We start from the raw sequence: 18,078 nt of genomic DNA, 5'->3' as shown, positions 1-18,078 counted from the left end.
CATGCACATGCCCCAGCCCAGCAGGTCAGTCCATGGGGGAGGGGAAGGGCAGGGGCTAGATTGAGGCCCCTGAGATGAGGGGCAGTGCAGCAGAGGCAGAAGCAGAGGTAAGTTGAGTGGAGGCCCAACCAGTTGGGACTCACCTGTTGGGGAGGCGTGCCCCCAAATAATTTTTTCTCCCTCTGCCTCCATCCGCCCCCTCATCCATCCCCACAGACTTGCCTGTTGGGCTGGGGGGCAGAGGACAGGGCTTGGCAGCAGCGCACAATACATCTTGGGTCGCTTTTAAATGCCAAGGTGATCTCCTACTTAAAAAGGTTGGAGACCACAAAACTAGGGTCTGTGCCCTAGGCAGTAGTGGTGGTGGCAGGGGCTAGGCAGCTGCAGAGACAGCTGCTGTTCTTGTGTCCTCTCCAAGTGAGTGCCTGTGGCTAGTACCCTAGACATCCACCACTAGTTACACTAATGGGTGAAGAGTTAAATGATGTACTGCTGCCAAATTTCTTCTGAGTATGTGGCATAGATGCTCCCTTACTACGTGTGAGATGGAATTCACTCCTACTGTGGGCTCTAAAAGGCTTGCAGAAGTGGGATTATGGTCTTGCCCTTGGTATTTCTCTTAAATTTAATACATTTCTAAATTCCCATTATGGTCTAGGATGCCATAGAAATGTATACAATAACAGTAATGATAATTGTGCAGCTCATAAAAAAAATCCATTATGATGGTTTGTCAGTGATCCTGGAAAATCAATTAACTGACCAGGAAAAGCAGTGGGAGCCTTTTAAACTGAAGGTCAGATTTTATGTATGAGCTGAATGCAATAAGGTAATTGAACACTGATGGGATTATTTCCCCTTGATCCAAACCGATATCTCTCATTAATGTCAGAAGGAGTTATGTACACGCAGCAATAGGAGACTGAAACCTTTATTATAAAATGAAGCTTAGTTCAAATAAATTTGCGTAAGGATTATTTAGAGCAGTTTCGATCTGGTAGGTCAGTATTATTCCTCAGAGGCCAAAATTAAAGATTTAAGAATTCTACCAATTTAGAAATCCTGTTGCTGTTTGCATTTCCATCATGGGTGACTGGTGCCTCCCGAGTCTGGGGGGGCACCGTAGCACCGACTGCGGGGGGGAGGGAGAGGGGTCCCCAGTGACCAATGGTCAAGCCAGTGACAAAAATGGAATTACACTTCCGCCAGCACTTCTGGTTTCACGGCTGGCATTTTCAGGGGGGGGCGTGGCCAATCTCAGGGGATGCCCTATGTGTCCCAGTGATTTTCATGAAAGGCTGTTGTCTTTTTTGAGGGTTATACAGGGGTAGGGGAGAACAGAATTTGTCATAGAGAGCTTAGTGAGGGCAAGTTACTTTCCTTCATTCAAGTTCAGCTGGTTTCTCTCCTTATTTTAATCTCATCTGCCCCTAAAAAAGAAAAGATCAAGTTGTGTCTGAATTATTCACTTAGTATTCTAATATCTATCCTGTCTTTTTAAATCATTCCTTTGATTGTAACCTGGATGCTGAGGAGCATCCTTAATCCTCATAGGAGTTGAAAGTGCCCAGATGGATTTCATAAAGATGCACATTTTCCAAATTTGGAAATACATAGAAATGTGTGGAAGTGCCACAGTTACAGACAATAGAGGGCCTTGGAAAGGGAGGTAGAAGGTACCCTTATTTTTGGAGACCTTTGAGAACATCTGAAATCTTGTTGAATTTCCAGATTGCTAAGTAGGCTTCTAACCAGAGGCTTCCATCCTGGCAGCATGTTAAATATAGAAACTGCAGAAGAGTTTAAGGACTTAATTTCAGTTCTGCAGAGCATAGGAGAGATCTGTAAAGTTGAAGTTCTACAGGAATATGTAAACAAGAGGAACATAACCCATTGTTAACTTGAAGTTTGTACTTAACCAGATTTCAGAAAATCAGGGTTTTCCTATGTGTATTTTTATCTATGTGAAAGGCGTGATGTGACAAATCAGTATTTCGGTCACATGCACATAGCAGAAATGATGTTAAAGTGCTCCTTTACACCTAGGGAGCTATAGAATCAAGAAGGTAATCACTCCAGTATTCATAAATAATGAAATTAATCATAATTAGGAAAAAATTGCAAAGAGTTCTGCACCATGCTCTGAATTAATAGTTTATTTTTAGGGACAGACCATCACAAGAATGCCAAGGAGAATGGACAATGGGAGAGGACACCAACCTGTGCAATGAGCAATTTGCACTTGCTTTCTAGTCTGTAAAGGGATGGATGCAAAGTGCTCTCTGGGAAGTAATGGTTCCAAAAGTCACAACTCTCTTGTTGCTCATTTTGTTCGTGCTTTCCGAATGAGGTCGTAACTTCATATTAAAGTCAGCAATATGTGATTCCAGTGCTGGCAACATTAGAGCTGTGGAAATGTTAGGTTAAATTGTCTCCTTGTTTTAAGATTAGACCCAAGAGATTTTTTTTTTCTAATTGAAAGGGAGAGTTAGGAAACACTAGCCAATTAACTCTATTTATAAAACTTCCCAGCATCATTTGTATTAACATTCCCCAATGGTCTGGTTTCAGTAGCTCTGCAGTATGCTATCATTGGCATAAAAAAGGACACAGCTTTACTCACGGAATGAAGTAATCAATATGAATTGATATTAAACCTTTCTCTCTCTAAGGTGATTCCATAATATGAAATCTAGGACTGATGGGAGCCCAGATGAGGATGAAGGAAACATGAAGTTCAAGAAACATTTGGACGTTTATCTTGCTGGGATCCTTTGACCCTGGCTGACTTCCTGCCCCTTGGGCAGGGGACTGGACCTGATAATCTTGTGAGGTCCCTTCCAGCCCTAATGTCTATGAAATCTATGAAGGTCGGAAGGCTTGCTAGGAGAAATGGGAACAGCAGTAGAGAATGAAGGAGGCACAGGTTTTTTTGCTACCTTTTAGTCACCTCTAACTTGCAGGGAATGGAAAATGAGCCAGCAAGATACTACCACTAATGGAGTTGCCATTGTGGAAGAGATCAAACTTCACGTTATGGTTGAATCAGAACTGACAGAGCCAGTTTTCCTTTATTTAGGACTATACTGTGATCACAGGGAGGATTTCATACAGCAAGGGGAATCACCCACTTGTCTGTTTCAAAGGATTTCTCAAACTCTATAAGTTTACAAGCGTATTTATACTTAAGACAGAGAGAGAAAAAAATACGACTTTGGACAGTAAATCACTGATCTAACACACACAAAGACATACAGGCAGTTTACTTAAAGAAGAGTGAAACATTGTGCTTATAGAAATAGTTGTCAGTTTCTGGTTTCTCAGAGAGAAAAACAAACTTAACATCCGCACACGGGGTAATATATCAAGACAAAACAAGGCATGCAGGATTCCTTATCTCAGAACATTTAATGAAATAAGCAGTATCAGCACCTCTGGTCTCTGGCTGTTTTCTTAGTCAAGTTGGGAGCCGGGTTAAATTTATTTCCACACCATCCACAGAGACCCCTGGAGACTTAGAGAGATAAAAGGTCCCAAGGCTTTGCCATAAAACTTGTGGATATAGCAGTGATGCAGCAGAATTTTACCTATTCTGATTAAACATGTCCTGCTAAGTATGCTTACACTTGAATTTTGTTTTGTAGCCATTTCCCTTATTTTTCAGCTATCAGTTCTGCAGAAGCAAGCAGCTACCTCAGACATGAAAAAACACATTCCTCAGCATCACTATTGGAATCTGAATGGAATACATAACACGCTGATGGTCTGCAGTCAGTCCCCATAGGGAAGGAAGATACTTGAATGAGTACAAGAGACAGAAAGTGGCCAAGATACGTAGGTGAATGACTTAGAAGGACATAGGACATATACTTAAACTGACTTCTTGTTGCCCTTAAATCATAAAATTAGAGGCTTATCTAGCAGAAGTACAAAAAGCAGTGGCACAAGAACCTGTGCAGTACAGTCTATGAATATAAAGAATTTCAAGGGCTTCCCTGGCATTCAGAACAGTCCTCCGGTTTGTTCGTTCCAGCTGGAAACCAGCGATAAGCCTTTTAATAGAGATGTATGTTTCTGTGCTGATATACCTGTTACTCCTGCTTGCTTTGGCTTGATTAATGTTCTGATACATGACTAGGATAGTCAAGGGAATCTATTGTGTTGTGAATTAGTAGCCAAACGGGCAGGTTGTCCCCAGACTGCTGGATTTATGTATGGTGCAGATAACGTGCTGTGTCAGGACTCTAGTAGCCTCTATATTACAGACTTCATTATCAAGCAAAAAAGAATCACAGAAAAAGAGTAAAGCTACTATGGACTCTGTTTAGATTACTGGGAGGCTGAAAAGCAAAATCCTTTGGTGAGGTTAAAGGAGGGAGGATATGGAGAACAGTGAGGTTAGAACAGGACCCAAAAAGCTCAGTCCTGCGCTAAATCCTTTATCATTTACTCCAAATGGATTCTGCACCATTGGGTTTCAGTGCATAGTGGTATGTTTAGGTGTTCTGAACTCTAAAGATGTCTCCTAAAAGGAAAATTAAAGAAGATGGAGTGACATGCATCTGACTAAACCCTCAAAATAGATATTCACTCCGTCTAGGGTTGCCAACTCTGACTGAAGCTATTCTGGGAGATCCCCCCCTACCCCATGACTTAATATAATATCCTATTAAAATCTCCTGGATTGCTTTCAATAGTCACCGGGAGATCAATACCAATTCTGGTAGACTCCCGGCCAATCCGGGAGGGTTGGCTACCCTAATTTCATCTGGGGTAGGCATGCTGACCAGTTGCCCAGGTGTTTCTTGTTTCCATGGGTGCTCCAAACAGCTGCGTACTTGGGTTTGGATACAATTTGAAAGCACAGAAATTTCCTTCTTACTTGTATGCTAAAGAGTTTATAGTGGATGAAAACCAATTAATGTAAAATAAAATTGCAAAACCAACCAAGTAACTTAGCTGCAGACGATAAATTATAGATCATGGGACCCCTTAGCACTTCGTAATGCATTGTAAAAGGAATGTAATAACTACCAAAAAGTGGAATTTCTCAGGAAGTGCCTATATGGTGGATTAGCCCAAAGCATGAAAAAGCAGGCTCTGTGCTGTACTCTGCAGCCACTTCAGTGGGAACAACTTAATGTTCTGTCTTGTCAGGATGTAATAAACCCAAAGTACTGTGGACCCGTGATTTATGCAACTGAAAACTCACACCCCATTTTGCACAGGGCTGTTATGGAGAGAAAATACCAAGTTAGGCAATAAGCAAAGTACCTTCCTGACTTTTTAATAGGAAAGGGTCATATTTTGCCAGTAAAATCCATTACATTCAGGTTTGTTCATTTTTCATAGTTTGATACTACAAAATGCAATCTAGGTTCAGCAGTGGGAAAAGGCTATTAGGGATCTACTTACTATTTTCTTATCCTGTGGCTGGCTTTTCACCAGTCCTCATGACAGCAGTGTTTGGATTAGCCTGTAGCCTGCTCTGTAGTCCAATGCTAGTAACATCTCCTAGCTAATTAAGTGGTAGCATTGGAGCTGGTTTTAGCAACTCTTCTCTGTGCTAGGGGATTCTCCACTGTAGAAATGCAACTTATTTTTGTATCGTTTGTGCTGCTGGAACAGCAAAACGTAATTGGAGAAAACCATCTAAATTTGGTCAGTGATCCCAACACTGACTAAACTGGGTTACAAGTACAGGCCCAATTTTCTTCATATTAAAGTGAATGGAAGTTTTGTAATTATCTTCAGTGGAAACAGGAGTAAAAATTATACCAGACTGGAGATCTGTTTTGTAGCTCAGAAACAGATAGGGAAGTCTGAAACAAAATTTTGCATGCGAGTGTCACTGAACATTTAAAAAAAAGTTCACCCCAGAGTTAAACTTTGTGTTGCTGGCTGTTTCTAGTAAGCTTCCACCCTTGGAAAAGCACTAAAATATAGCATGGTGACATTAAGGCTATGTTATATTTCTGCTTTTCTGGTTTTTAAAAAATAAATGGATTTCTATTTCAGTGCAATTGGAATCTTTTCTACTGTGAGAAAAAGTTTACGTGCCATCTGTTATCATTATAAAACATACATAAAATCAAGGTAACGCCTTGATTATATATTAAAAACTAGCTAACTGATTAACAAGTAATTGTTAATCCAGGATATTCATCAAAAGGCAGGACTTTTAGAGTTGTTCTGAGTTATAATCAATGCCATTACTAATGATCTAAAAACGTTGCTTGTAAAGTTTGAAGCTGGCACATGGATTTGTGGTGCAATAAATAATGAGGACAGCTCAGCGTTACAGAAGCAACTGGATGTCTTGCTAAGCTGTGCTTAAGCAACAAATTTAAATCATAAATTTAAAAGCAAAGACTGTAGGTTTCACTTGGAGGAAGGGGACAGAATTCCTGAATGCAGGAATTCTGAAACCAAAGTTAGAGGTCGTCACTGACAGATGTTATCAGCTGAAGGTGTGGCAGGGTGGTAGGCAAAGCATCTGGAGACAGGGCCAACTATGAAGTCCCACATTCTTAGTTACAAAAGATCATGGCTGGTCTGTGCGACATTTCCCCATACATCACTTAAAATGCCATCTAACTTTATAATGTGTTCCTTTTTACATGCTTGGTGCTGGGAGGAAAGTGACTTCTAATTCTGCAGAGCAAGGACGTTGCAGACAGGTCCTCTATATTTAAGTTCTTCGTGCTGCCCTAACCCGTGGAATTAAGGTAAGGAGGAGCTGTAATTTATCATTGTACAGTCCACTAGCACTGAATTTTCCTCAGACACGTGCACTTATTTTTGGCTGATGGACCTGGACGACTGTGTCTTCTGACTGTTCCAGTGATTATAATATACTCCTGTGATGTATTTAATTATTTATATAGTACCAGGCCATTATACTTATTTTATTAATTTATGCATTGTGTCAGAAACACTACTGTATCCAAGGCTTGAGCTGCTATGAACTAGGGGTATATGAAATGGGCCGTATTCGATTTGGATTTGGCCTAAATTGGGGACAGTGATTCGATTAGTTGATTTGTATCACTGTCCCCAATTCAATTCATCCACATCTGAATCTGAAGATTCAATGCTGATTCAGGTCCACTTCTGAGTCTGCCGCCAAACACGCTGGGGACTCCCCTGCGTTCCTGTGGGATGCTCCATGCGTCCCAGCATTGCAATACTCATGAGCCATGCTGGTACCTCGAGGTATGTAGAAAAAAAATTTTAAACTGTGTCTATGTCCAAATTGGCAAATCTTTCCGAATCTCTCCAGATCGATTTGGAGGGTTCTGATTCAATTCAGAGAGATTAAAGGGTCTCCTGATTCAATCTGGAGTCAGAGATTAGGCTGCTGAATCGGGCCCAATCTCCGCCGAATTGAATCAGGGACCGAAGCTTCGCGCAGCCCTACTATGAACTTCTAGTGATTGGAGAGAGATATATCAGAGATGTTATCATTACAGTTTAACAAATAGACAAAATAAACCTGTGGATTTTTGTGCAAGAGCGGGGAGAGTCGGACTTTACTGTCCTCCCTGCCATTGGGAACATCAGTGCAGCTGTTCTGTTGTCACTGGTGCAGCACAGGGGCTACTATCACAGCCACACTCACCTTTCTGTGTGCAGGGGAAGTCACACATACCTGTCTAGACCTATCCTTCAACCACTATGCCCCTCTCCACTAGTGAGAACAGATCTGGACCATATCTGAAGATTTTCCTGCAAAACTTTCCTGAAATGCTGACAGGGGGAGAGAGTGTGTCTGGCGGCCATGTACCTATGTTTGGTCCTGGTGGCATCATCTACTCCAGGCAGCCAGCAAATACACCTTGAGGTTTATCAGGCAACCCTGATCAGCCATCATCATCCTGCTTCAGCCATCTCCATTAAATGCACTAAAGCCTTTCATGCTGGGGCAGTTCTTGCTCCGACAGGTTATGGCGGTGTGCTGGTTTTTGCAGTCTGGAATCTAAAAGAGGAGGAAGATTCTATAAAAGACCAGACTGTTTTCATGTTGCTGGTGCTACACAGAGACTCATGCAGGACTCCAGAACTCACATAGGAGAACTGGGTTAGTTTGCATTTGCCAGAAAGGCAATGGCAATATTAAAAGCTCCAGTTTCCCCAGGATCTCAAGAAGAGGAAGTGGAAATCGTGACAACGTGGCCTGTGCATTTTGTTGCACAGGGTGATGCACTGACATGGTGCTGGCCCTTTAAGAGATTAGTTTTCATACCTGTGAGCTGGATTTGGGCTGTCCACCCACTATGTGACACTGGATTGTGTTTCTGATCAGTAGAAAGGACCAAGGGTACCACCGTACTGTATCTTGTGTACTGCCACTTTAAGATTATGCATGTGTTGCCAGGTTTCAGGTCTTTCCCACTGTTAGGAGCATCAGACGCAGGCAAGTGGTGGTCTGTTCCAGCAGGACTAGGGAGTTTCTCTGTGCTCTCTCTTCCTGGTTTATAACATATTTACTGCTTAAGATACTTTTCCTGTGAGCCTAAGGCTTCCTTCCCGCATTTCTAAATTCCACCTGCTGCAAACCAAGGCAAGCGCAGCTACAGATATCACCACTGTGCTGACAATGAGTGGATCTGCTACCATGAAAACTACAAAGTCCTGCAAGAGGTACAAAAGTGTGAAGCGGCACTCCAGCATCTACACGTACCAGGAGCCACCCCACAGGTGAGAGAGCGTCTTCTGTTCGGCTTAAAATACAAACGAGAAAACAATTGCTCTTGATCTTGCAGAAACGTAGCATCTTGACTCAAGTCTTTCTGCTCAAATGTCTCCAAATAATAAGCAGGAATATGAAATACAGGAAAGTTTCTGTGTATTTTTCTTTTAAATTTGTTTTTAACTCATGTTCCATACAGGGTCAAATACATTTCCATTGTAGTTCCAGTGAGATGATCTCAGGTTACAAAGGTGTCCTGCTGTTGAGCAGAGCTGCAGAGAAGTTTTAGTGGGTGTCATTCCTGACAATCATAAAGGGGATGCAGCGAGGAAACTGGCCAACTTGATCATTAGTTATTGGCTTTGTTTTGTGTAAGTTTGTAGTTCTGTTTCTGCTGCTCTTAAAAGAAATCTTCAGTGCTGCAGGTTTCGGGCTCGCTCCCCTGCATGTGCAAACACTGCTGTACGCTCCCATTACACTATGCAGGATGTTTCAAACAAGGAGTGCAGAGCTCCTTAGCACAACAAATGTACTAGCAATGCCAGAGGAAGATGATTTGATAATCAGCTGCAGAAACCAGCGTCTGGACATGTGAACCATTTTCAGTGATGTGCTACTCTCGGTGACCGAGGATCCCATAATTATTTCCTCCGTAGCCTGGAAAAAGATTGAAGGGCTAAAGTATTCCAGTGCTTTTGTTTCCCTATTTGAACAAGGCAACATTTTATCATGATCACCAGTAAAGTAGAAAGCACTGCCACATGGCTAATACATTAGCAGTAAATGTTCTTGTTGAAAAATATACGGTTTGTTGAAAGCACAGCACAATGTTCCTTGATGTGCGATGTGGGGAGCTAAAGAACTGGCATTCCTACTGCAGGTACGGACATGTTTCCAAAAACCTGACACTCGGTGCAAGCTGATATATTCCAAGACAAAAAAATAAAATGCTTTTCGGAAGTATTTTTATGAGCTGGAGGGAAAAAAATCCACCTCTTGTCTGGCTAATCCAGGAGAAGCTCAGCAGGGAGGAAGCCTCAGTACAAAGTAAAGATGATCATGGCAATCCTTTCTCCAGTTTGGTGGTGGAATTGTAGCCTGGGCCTCCCATGAGCCTTTGTAGCACACCCCTGCTGTTCGTATGCGTCTCGATTCTCTATCATAGATCTGAATGGGAATAATTTATCTTGTCTTTGTTTCCCCCTGGGGTGCTGGCATGCTCAGTAACTCAGACGATGATAATGGTGATGAAAAGGTTGACAGCAATGACCCAGAGCAGATCTTCCAGAATATCCAGTTCCAGAAGGAGACAGTGGCAAACATCCGTTGTAGACCATGGCCAATGAGACAGAAACTACGGGCACTCAGGTAATAGAGTTTTCATTAAAAGTTTTGATCCCTGTGGTCATCACTGTCATTTCAGCCCCAGTAAGTTTTTAATCTAAATTAGATATGAGTATAAGAAGTATTTAACTGCTTGGGAATCATTCATAGTAGACCATGGAGCGGGATGGAGGTAGGAATTAGAGGATGAGGACTTCGCAAATTAGAGTGTCTGGAATTTTATTACAGCTCTTTTGTGTGTGTGTTCATTGTATGAAACAGGATGAAACTGATCCTCCAGTTACAGGAGACTGATGAAAATATTTTCATGTTGCATAAAACATTTATTTTAAGTCCCTTCATTTTTCCCACTTTTCAGTTTCAAAAATCACTTCCTACCAGTGCACCATATTAAGAGCCTGTTGTAAAATCCATTGAAGTCCATGGGAATCTTTCTATTGACTTAAGTGGACCATGGACCATGAATCAGCCCCTCGTAGCTTTTCCCTTACCTAGCAGACAGCTGTACTGGGCTTCCTTGCCCAGAGTGCTTTGGGTATTACACAACTCTTCATTCTTCATTAGCTTATCTTGGCTTCCAAATTTGGTATTTCTGAAACAGTTTTTTTCTAAGCCATCTGGCACATTCAATCTTTAAACAATTCTTCTTTTCAGATTTTTGGGAAGGATTCTTGTGGTATCATAGTACGTACAGTGTGTTCTGTCAAAGAAACTCAGCATTCTTAACTCATGGTCTAGGGAATAAAACTAATGTAACCCAGAAGGCTATATTTGAAAGTAATGATGTTTCAGGGGCTGCCAAGACAGATTTTGACCCTTAGATTTTAAATTATATATAAATAGAAATGAATAGAAGCGTTTTGGTTTTTTTTATGGATGAAAGGGGTACATGTAGACTGGCAAAAGCATGAAATATTGGATTATCCTGACAACATCATTTAAAACCGTGAGTAATATATTAATGTTCCCAAAGTTGAAATGTGATATAATAGTTCTTTTTTTTTCTTAATATCTGGCATTTAAATGACTAGGAAGTTCTGCTGCTTCTCAGGGAGACCTTGCCTTGTTGTGGGAGGAAAAGGGAGACATCTTATGTCCATGAAGTGAAATTCTGTAGCTTGCAGCTAAACCTGAGTTGTTTTCTTGGCTGCATCACTGCACTGCTTCTGTCCTAGTGCTATACATCTCCTGTTGAAGTCAGTAAGACTCCCATCAAGTATGTGCAATTGGACCTTGTCCAATTATTAATCAATGGCTGTTTTAATGAACCTATGTTTGGGACTGAACTTTCAGAACAAGAGTCAGTATCCAGATAAATGTAATGGTTTTTACGTTATGAGAATATTTAAGTGACATTATTATTGAAAAAAGTTGGAAATTAGTTAAAATGGCACAGGAAAAAAAAATCTGGATTTCTAATTACAACGATCATCTTTAATTCCTGTTGGCCACTCCTGGCATCTGATCACTTAGTTCTTTCTCAAGCAAAATTCCCATTGATTTTAATGCAATAGCACAACTCTCATTTGCAGAAAATGGAACTTTGCCTGAGTAAGGGTTTCAGGCACAGGCAGAAAATTTGTAACAATATTTCACATTGCTTTACTTAGGGTGTGTGTAGATGAAATGAGGGCCCTAAATTGAAGCAGTGAGTTTTTAAAAACACCACTTCAATTTAGGGCCCTTTCAACCCCAGTGTCATGCACACACCTACTTAGCTGCCTCTCTGGCGGTGGGGAGGGGAGGACGAGCTGCTGGCGGGCAAAGCAGTCCCTGGGCTGTGGTGGGGGTGCTGGCGCTTCCCTGCACGGCAGCAGCGGCCCCTCCCCATCAGTGGCACCACTCGGGCTGCTGCCAGGCTGCCTGCAGGGCTTCCTGCAGAGCCCCTGAGCTGCATGGAGCCCGGTGCTTCGCTCCACGGCTGTAGGGCAGCAAACTAAAACTCCTTGGAGGAGTTTTAGTTTGCTGCGCCTCAAGTCATTTAAGGTGCATTACACCGCTGAATTTGCTACAGCAGCTGGAATTACTGTGCAATACACCACCAACGCATGCAAACACCAACACCAGTAAAGCGGTGCGAAAGCATTTAACCCACTTTAAAGTGTTGTGCACACATGCCCCTCGTTTCGTCTACACATGGCCTTAGTTAGCTGTCGTCTGTGTGGAGTCACTGGAGTCCAGAATGTATTATGTGGAATGGGTAGGTGAAATGAAGGCTCTGTCTTCCTTTTCAGGCAAGCAAAAGAGATTGTGCTGAGGTATGAAGGGAGGCTCACCAGAACAAGAGGCTACCAAGCAGCTGGTGCTGAGGTATTTCTCCTTTTCATTAAAATGACAGCTCTTTTGTATAACAGTTATTTGACATTTTCCTTCACAGAAGTAGACATTTCCTATGCAACACTAATCCCCAGTCCAAGAATGATGGAGAGAAAAAATTGCTAGAAGCTTCCTTTTCCTATTAAGAATTTAGTAATTACTTTTTTGCGGAGTAATTTGATGCATGAGGGATGGATCTTATTCCAGTAATGTGAATATATTTTCCTTCTCTAACACATACTAGCAAGCATGTAGGGCTTCTACAGTCTACGTACGTATGGTTGGCACAGGTTGAAGGAAATGAGAGTTTTGCCACTGGCCTCAGTAGAGAAGGATTTTCGCAGTCTAAAGGACTTGAGCATTCTTAGACATGAAACATCTGCTAAATTACATAGTCTGGACTCAGAGGCAAGAATTCTTGAGGGTGGTGTCTTTTATTGGACCCAACTACATGGTTGAGTCAAGCACTGGACAAGCTTGGACAAGCTTTTGGGTATCACGGGTACCCTTCCTCAGGTCTCTGGGATGGAAACAGACACAGAAGTGCTAAGTAGCAGATGGAACAGAAGCTTGTGTAAAATTCTGTATGTAAATAAAATCAGGATATAAGAAAAGTTATCAGGTAGCCAACAGGTAGGAGAGAAGTAGGAAAAATCTAATAATGGAAGAGCAAAATCATTCAGGAGGGTCGTTATCATCTGTGAAGGTTAGTGAGTATCAAGTAGTAGGCCATGAAATCATTGTCTATATTAAGTCCCTGATACTTACTGTCCAGCAGGGCTGTGCGAGGCTTCAGTCCCTGATTCAGTTTGGCAGAGATTTAGCCCGATTTGGTGGCCAAACCTCTAAATCTGAATCGAATCAGGAGACCCTTTAATCTTTCCGAATCGATTCAGGAAGATTTGGTGATTCAGATATAGACACAGCTTTAAATGTTTTTTCTACATACTTCTAGGTACCAGGCAGCTCGTGAATGCTGAGATGCTGGGGCAGATGGAGTGTCCCACAGGGGCGCAGGGGCTTCCCAGTGCACTTGGCAGCAGACCTGGAAGTGGACCACAAGCACTTCCGATTCACTTCTGGGTCTGCCGGGGCACACACTGGGGGGGCCCCATGCCCTCCCAGCTTGGCAGCTGGTACCCCTGGGTTTGGGGGGGACACATGGGGTCCCCCTGCAACCGATAGCTGAGCCTGGGGGTGCACGGCAGGGTGGGCAGTGCGCTCAGCGGTGGACCAGGAAGTGGGCCGGAAGTAGTTCCGGTCCACTTCTGGGTTTGCCGTCAAGCACGTAGGCCCTGCCGCCCCCCACCCCACACTCCTGTGGGATGCTTCATCCGCCCCAGCATTGCAGCAGTCACAAGCCATGCCTGGTACCTCGCGGTATGTAGAAAAAAATATTTAAACTGTGTCTATGGCTGAATCGCTGATTCTCCGAATCAGCATCGAATGGATTTGGATTCGGCCTAATTGAATTGGGGACAGTGATCCGAATCAATAAAGCAAATCACTGTCCCCAGTTCAGGCCATATCCAAATCCAAATTGAATGTCTCATTTTGCACACCCCTACTGTCCAACAGTCTAATGAAATGTTGTTCCCAAGCTCTCCTTGGGAACAACATACAAGGAGACTTGGTTACTTGTTTGTAACTTAAGTATTTGGTAAATTTCTTTTTGAGCATGACACTGTGAGGTTAGGTAATTTGGCCTCCTCACTAACTGGTGTTCACTACTCTATATATACTTAAAACTGGTAAAACCAGGTTAGACAGATTTTTTCCAAGCAGAATATGGAATGGGGGGACATTGGCAAATCAAAAGACAAAGTAGAAGCAGTGTATCATCAGAAAAGAGCATTCATTGAAAGCAAGATGCTTAATTAGCAATATCCAAGATCTGCCAGCCAATTGGAAAAAGAATTATCAACTGCTGGCAAACAGGACATATTATTCTCTTTTGATAATTAAACAAATCCAATTTAAGAAATAGTCTATCATGAATAAAATGAAAATCTCCATGTATGCTTGCCATTTAATTATGTGGTATAGCCAGGCTCTTGCCTACAAATATGTAAATCATTTGTTTTTATTCAGGTAATCAGTATGCAGGGATAGAAATGATAACATTTTTATCACTGCTACTCCAGGATTTTCACGCTGACATCCATGTATAATTTATGCATCTACAGTGCTACCTGTAGAAGTCGCTTGATCCCTTTCTCAGCCTGGTGAACTTTGCTTTCAAATTAAAGTAGCAGCTGTGGGTGCAGCTCATAGCATCTGTTAATTCTTTGCTTAATTAAAATTCTTCCAATTTGTGCAATAAAAACCTTGATAGGGCTATAAAAAATTATTAACATTGACCATGGAGATTGATGATGCATTTATTAAAATAGGAGCTTGCTTCCAATTTGGTAATTAGACTGTGTGCAATTTAATGCTCAGATTGCCATTCAGTAACATACAGTTTTTCCTCAAATAACTAGATCTACCGTAACTTTTATTTAATAATTAGTACAGTACACATATGCTATTATCACCCTGATACTAAACTAAATATGCAGAGAAATAGTAAATATAGCAGTCATCTTTTGTTACACAGAAGCAGGCATCATGAGGAAATATCTATGAAATTATCCTGAATTACTTGATATTGTGCTTGAACAGGAGAAAATTTACAATAATATGTAAAAGTACAGATGTTGCTATTCATTTCTGCTTTAAATGAGAAAAGACGTATATTATAATCTTTTGTAAGTAGCAGTTACTTGTATGCACTAATAGAATAATAGATGAGAGTTATATTTTTATTTCAAGGACTTTCAAAATTTGGCATGCATACATGTGCCTCTGTGGTTTAGTGGTTATAATGTGCTTAGGAGTCACAAGTCCCATGTTCTGTTCCTATTTTTTCTGATTTACAAGATGTTTTTCAACCTTACTGTGACTTAATTTTGTGTGTCTTACGTACCTCACAGGAATTCAGTGAAATGTCATTAGTTATTGTTTATAACATGCCTTATGGCACAGGGTGAAGGATGCTATGTATAAGCAAAGTATTCTGACACATTAATGGTAGTTATTGTTTTATACAAATCTGCTATTTCTTTACTGTCGTCTTTAGCTCTGGAAGAAGTTTGTTCGGCTTGCATATAATTTTCTGGTGATTTTTGTTCCTTGGGAAATGAGAATAAAGAAAATAGAAAGTAAGTATGGAGACTCAGTGGCACTGAACTGTGCACTGCCTGCTAAAATGCTAGGTGTTTCTGCCAAACTGGATGTCTTGAACTGATGAACTACAAAGTAGTCTTGTTAAAAAATCACCAGTGTTCATTAGAGTTGTTGCCATGTTTACTTAGACAAAATAGTTTTCAGTATTAATCTTAGTGATACTACAGTGTAGTAAGTTTTATAATTTAAATGGGGCCAACTGTGTTGCTATAAAAATTGCATTGCAATGTCTGTTACAAAATAGATGTCTCATCAAAATTTTCAGTGCACAGGACATACAGTATGGAAGCAGGCTCAAAACCATCAGTTCAAGCCATTGAACTTCTGATGTGATTTAGAATAGCCTTTAATATGCTCTAAATTCTGTTGGCCAATCAGGTCATACATCCATTTATCACTGGCCCATCCACAATGTGTCTTCTATGCTGGGGCTGGGAGCAGATGGCTGAGACCCAGCTGTGTAAGGGAAATTCTCCTACCTCAAAGAATCCCCATCAGCTCTTTTGGAACCAAGAGTTAAATTTTGCTTCATTGTGAAAGCTATTGAAAGCTAAGATCTAATCGTGCCACTAAGAGCAGGTATTTTGATTTTTATAATTTCTGTTAAGGATAGTCAAAAATCTTGATATTTAAACAAAATCTGGAAATATTTTTATGATGAACCTTGTGTACAGGGCTGATTTCATAACATTTCCAGACTGGTGGAAGCTGCAGTGGGGAGAGGTGCAAGGGTTAGAAAATTCTGGATGGGCCCTGTGCCTCTTCCCTCTCAGCACCTGCACTCTGTCACCGTGGGTAGACACAGTAGATAGCACGCATTATCTTTGGAGCAGGATTAGCAGTGCTAATGTGTCCTGGTACCGCTGATCTGCTTCACTGGTATTTATATATGTTGCTGGGGACTGCTATCTCACAGGGTTGGGTCCCTGTTGGTCCTGGGACTTCAGGGGCATGATCCCATGGGACAATAGCCCCAGGTGTTGTGTCCTGACCCAGGGCACTCATTTGCAAGTGAGGAAACCCATAGGGGTCCCATGTGAATATCAGACTGCTGCACCCCAGATTGGGGTGTGTGTAAGCAGGGAAATCCCTGCTTCATATTGCCATGTCCTGAAACCGTAGGGTTCCTCTGCTTGCAGTTGCACACCCAGCTCGTGACACAGCAGTGAGATACACAGGAGTATACGTGGCAGTGAGATACACAGTAGGGCTGTATGAAGCTTCGGGTGCTGATCCAATTCAGAGGAGATTCAGCCCGATTCAGCGGCCAAATCTCTGAATCCAAATCGAATCAGGAAACCAATAAAAAGGTCTGAATTGATTCAAAGCTCTCTGATTTGATTCAGAAAAGATTTGGAGAGCTTCAGAGATTCGGGCAGTTTCCACTCACTGCTGCAGGGAGCTGGACCCAGACTCCATGCTGATAAGTAGGGGGTAGGGGAGGGAGGACTGGAGGAGTGGGGAAGGGACCATGGGGGGACCCCCATCAGGCCCCACACCCTTCCTGCTCCCCCAGCCCCCTTGAGTGCCCCCCATCCCCTGCCCGCTCACCCAGCCCCACCCCATGGCTGCCCTGCCCAGCCCCAGCTCCTGGCTCTTTAAAAAAGAAAAGAAAAAAAATCCCCCACTCACTGTCTGCTGCCAGGTGGTGGGGAGGCAATCCCCTGCTGCCTCCCACTGCCCCATGCTGCATGGCAGGCTCTGCCATGAGCACCCTGACCCCCGCCTGCTCTCCCAAACCCCCCACGGCTGCCCCATTTGGCCTCAGCTCCCAGTTCTTTAAAAAAAAAAATAAAAATGCTGCCCCTCACTGGCTGCTGCCTTGGGGCTTCTGGGAGTTTCATGGCAGCGTCCCTGTGCAGCACGAGGCAGTGGGGATCACACAGCCCCCACCTGGCAGAAGCTGGTGAGTTCGGGGCTTTTTTTTTTTTAAGGAGCCAGGAGCTGGGGCTGGGTGGGGCAGCCATGGAGGGGGGCTGGGAGAGTGGGCAGGGGTCAAGGGGCTTGTGGAAGAGCCCCCCGCCCAGGGCAGGGCAGGGCAGCAGGGGCAGTGGGGGGCAATGGGAATCGTGTGTGTGTGTCCCCCCCCACCGGCCTGGCAGGAGCCGGTGACTCAGGGACTTTTTTTTTAAGAAGCCGGGAGTTGGGTCTGGGCAGGGCAGCCATTGATGGGGCTAGGAGAGCGGGCAGGGGATGTGACCTGTCCGATTCAGAGATTCAGCCTATTTGGCAGTGGCCGAATTGATTTGGGACAGTGATTTGAATTGCTGAATCAAATCACTGTCCCCCAAATTGGCCAAATCCGAATCTGAACCGAATACTAGCCATTTTGCACAGGCCTAATACACAGCTATATACATTTCCTGCAGAGTATATCCATGATGCCTGTCTGAAAGAGGACGAACCTACACTGATTTGAGGTACAACAGCATGAAGTGGCAGCCCCCCCACCCTCCCCCGTTTGCAGATGCACTGCCCTGATATGGGTTCCATGAGAA

The 18,078-nt window shown here is 42.8% G+C and overlaps 1 protein-coding gene across 1 annotated transcript in view; it reads left to right on the top strand.

Annotated features, from left to right (window-relative positions):
* The first annotated feature begins 7,355 nt into the window (after nucleotides 1–7,355).
* The window catches only part of TMC3 (transmembrane channel like 3), a 48,339-nt gene continuing 37,616 nt past the window's right edge, over nucleotides 7,356–18,078 (top strand). The window contains exons 1-4 of the mRNA XM_019504106.1: nucleotides 7,356–8,700; nucleotides 9,917–10,060; nucleotides 12,271–12,346; nucleotides 15,474–15,555. Coding sequence (XP_019359651.1) covers nucleotides 8,600–8,700; nucleotides 9,917–10,060; nucleotides 12,271–12,346; nucleotides 15,474–15,555 — 403 coding nt within the window. The 5' untranslated portion in view covers nucleotides 7,356–8,599. The remainder of the gene's footprint in view (nucleotides 8,701–9,916; nucleotides 10,061–12,270; nucleotides 12,347–15,473; nucleotides 15,556–18,078) is intronic.

Source organism: Gavialis gangeticus, unplaced genomic scaffold (assembly GCF_001723915.1).
Source record: "Gavialis gangeticus isolate Ggan-Ray unplaced genomic scaffold, GavGan_comp1, whole genome shotgun sequence".
In the NCBI taxonomy this organism is placed as follows: domain Eukaryota; kingdom Metazoa; phylum Chordata; order Crocodylia; family Gavialidae; genus Gavialis; species Gavialis gangeticus.
The sequence above is the reverse complement of the archived record's forward strand: the minus strand, read 5'-3'. Positions and strand labels throughout refer to the sequence as shown.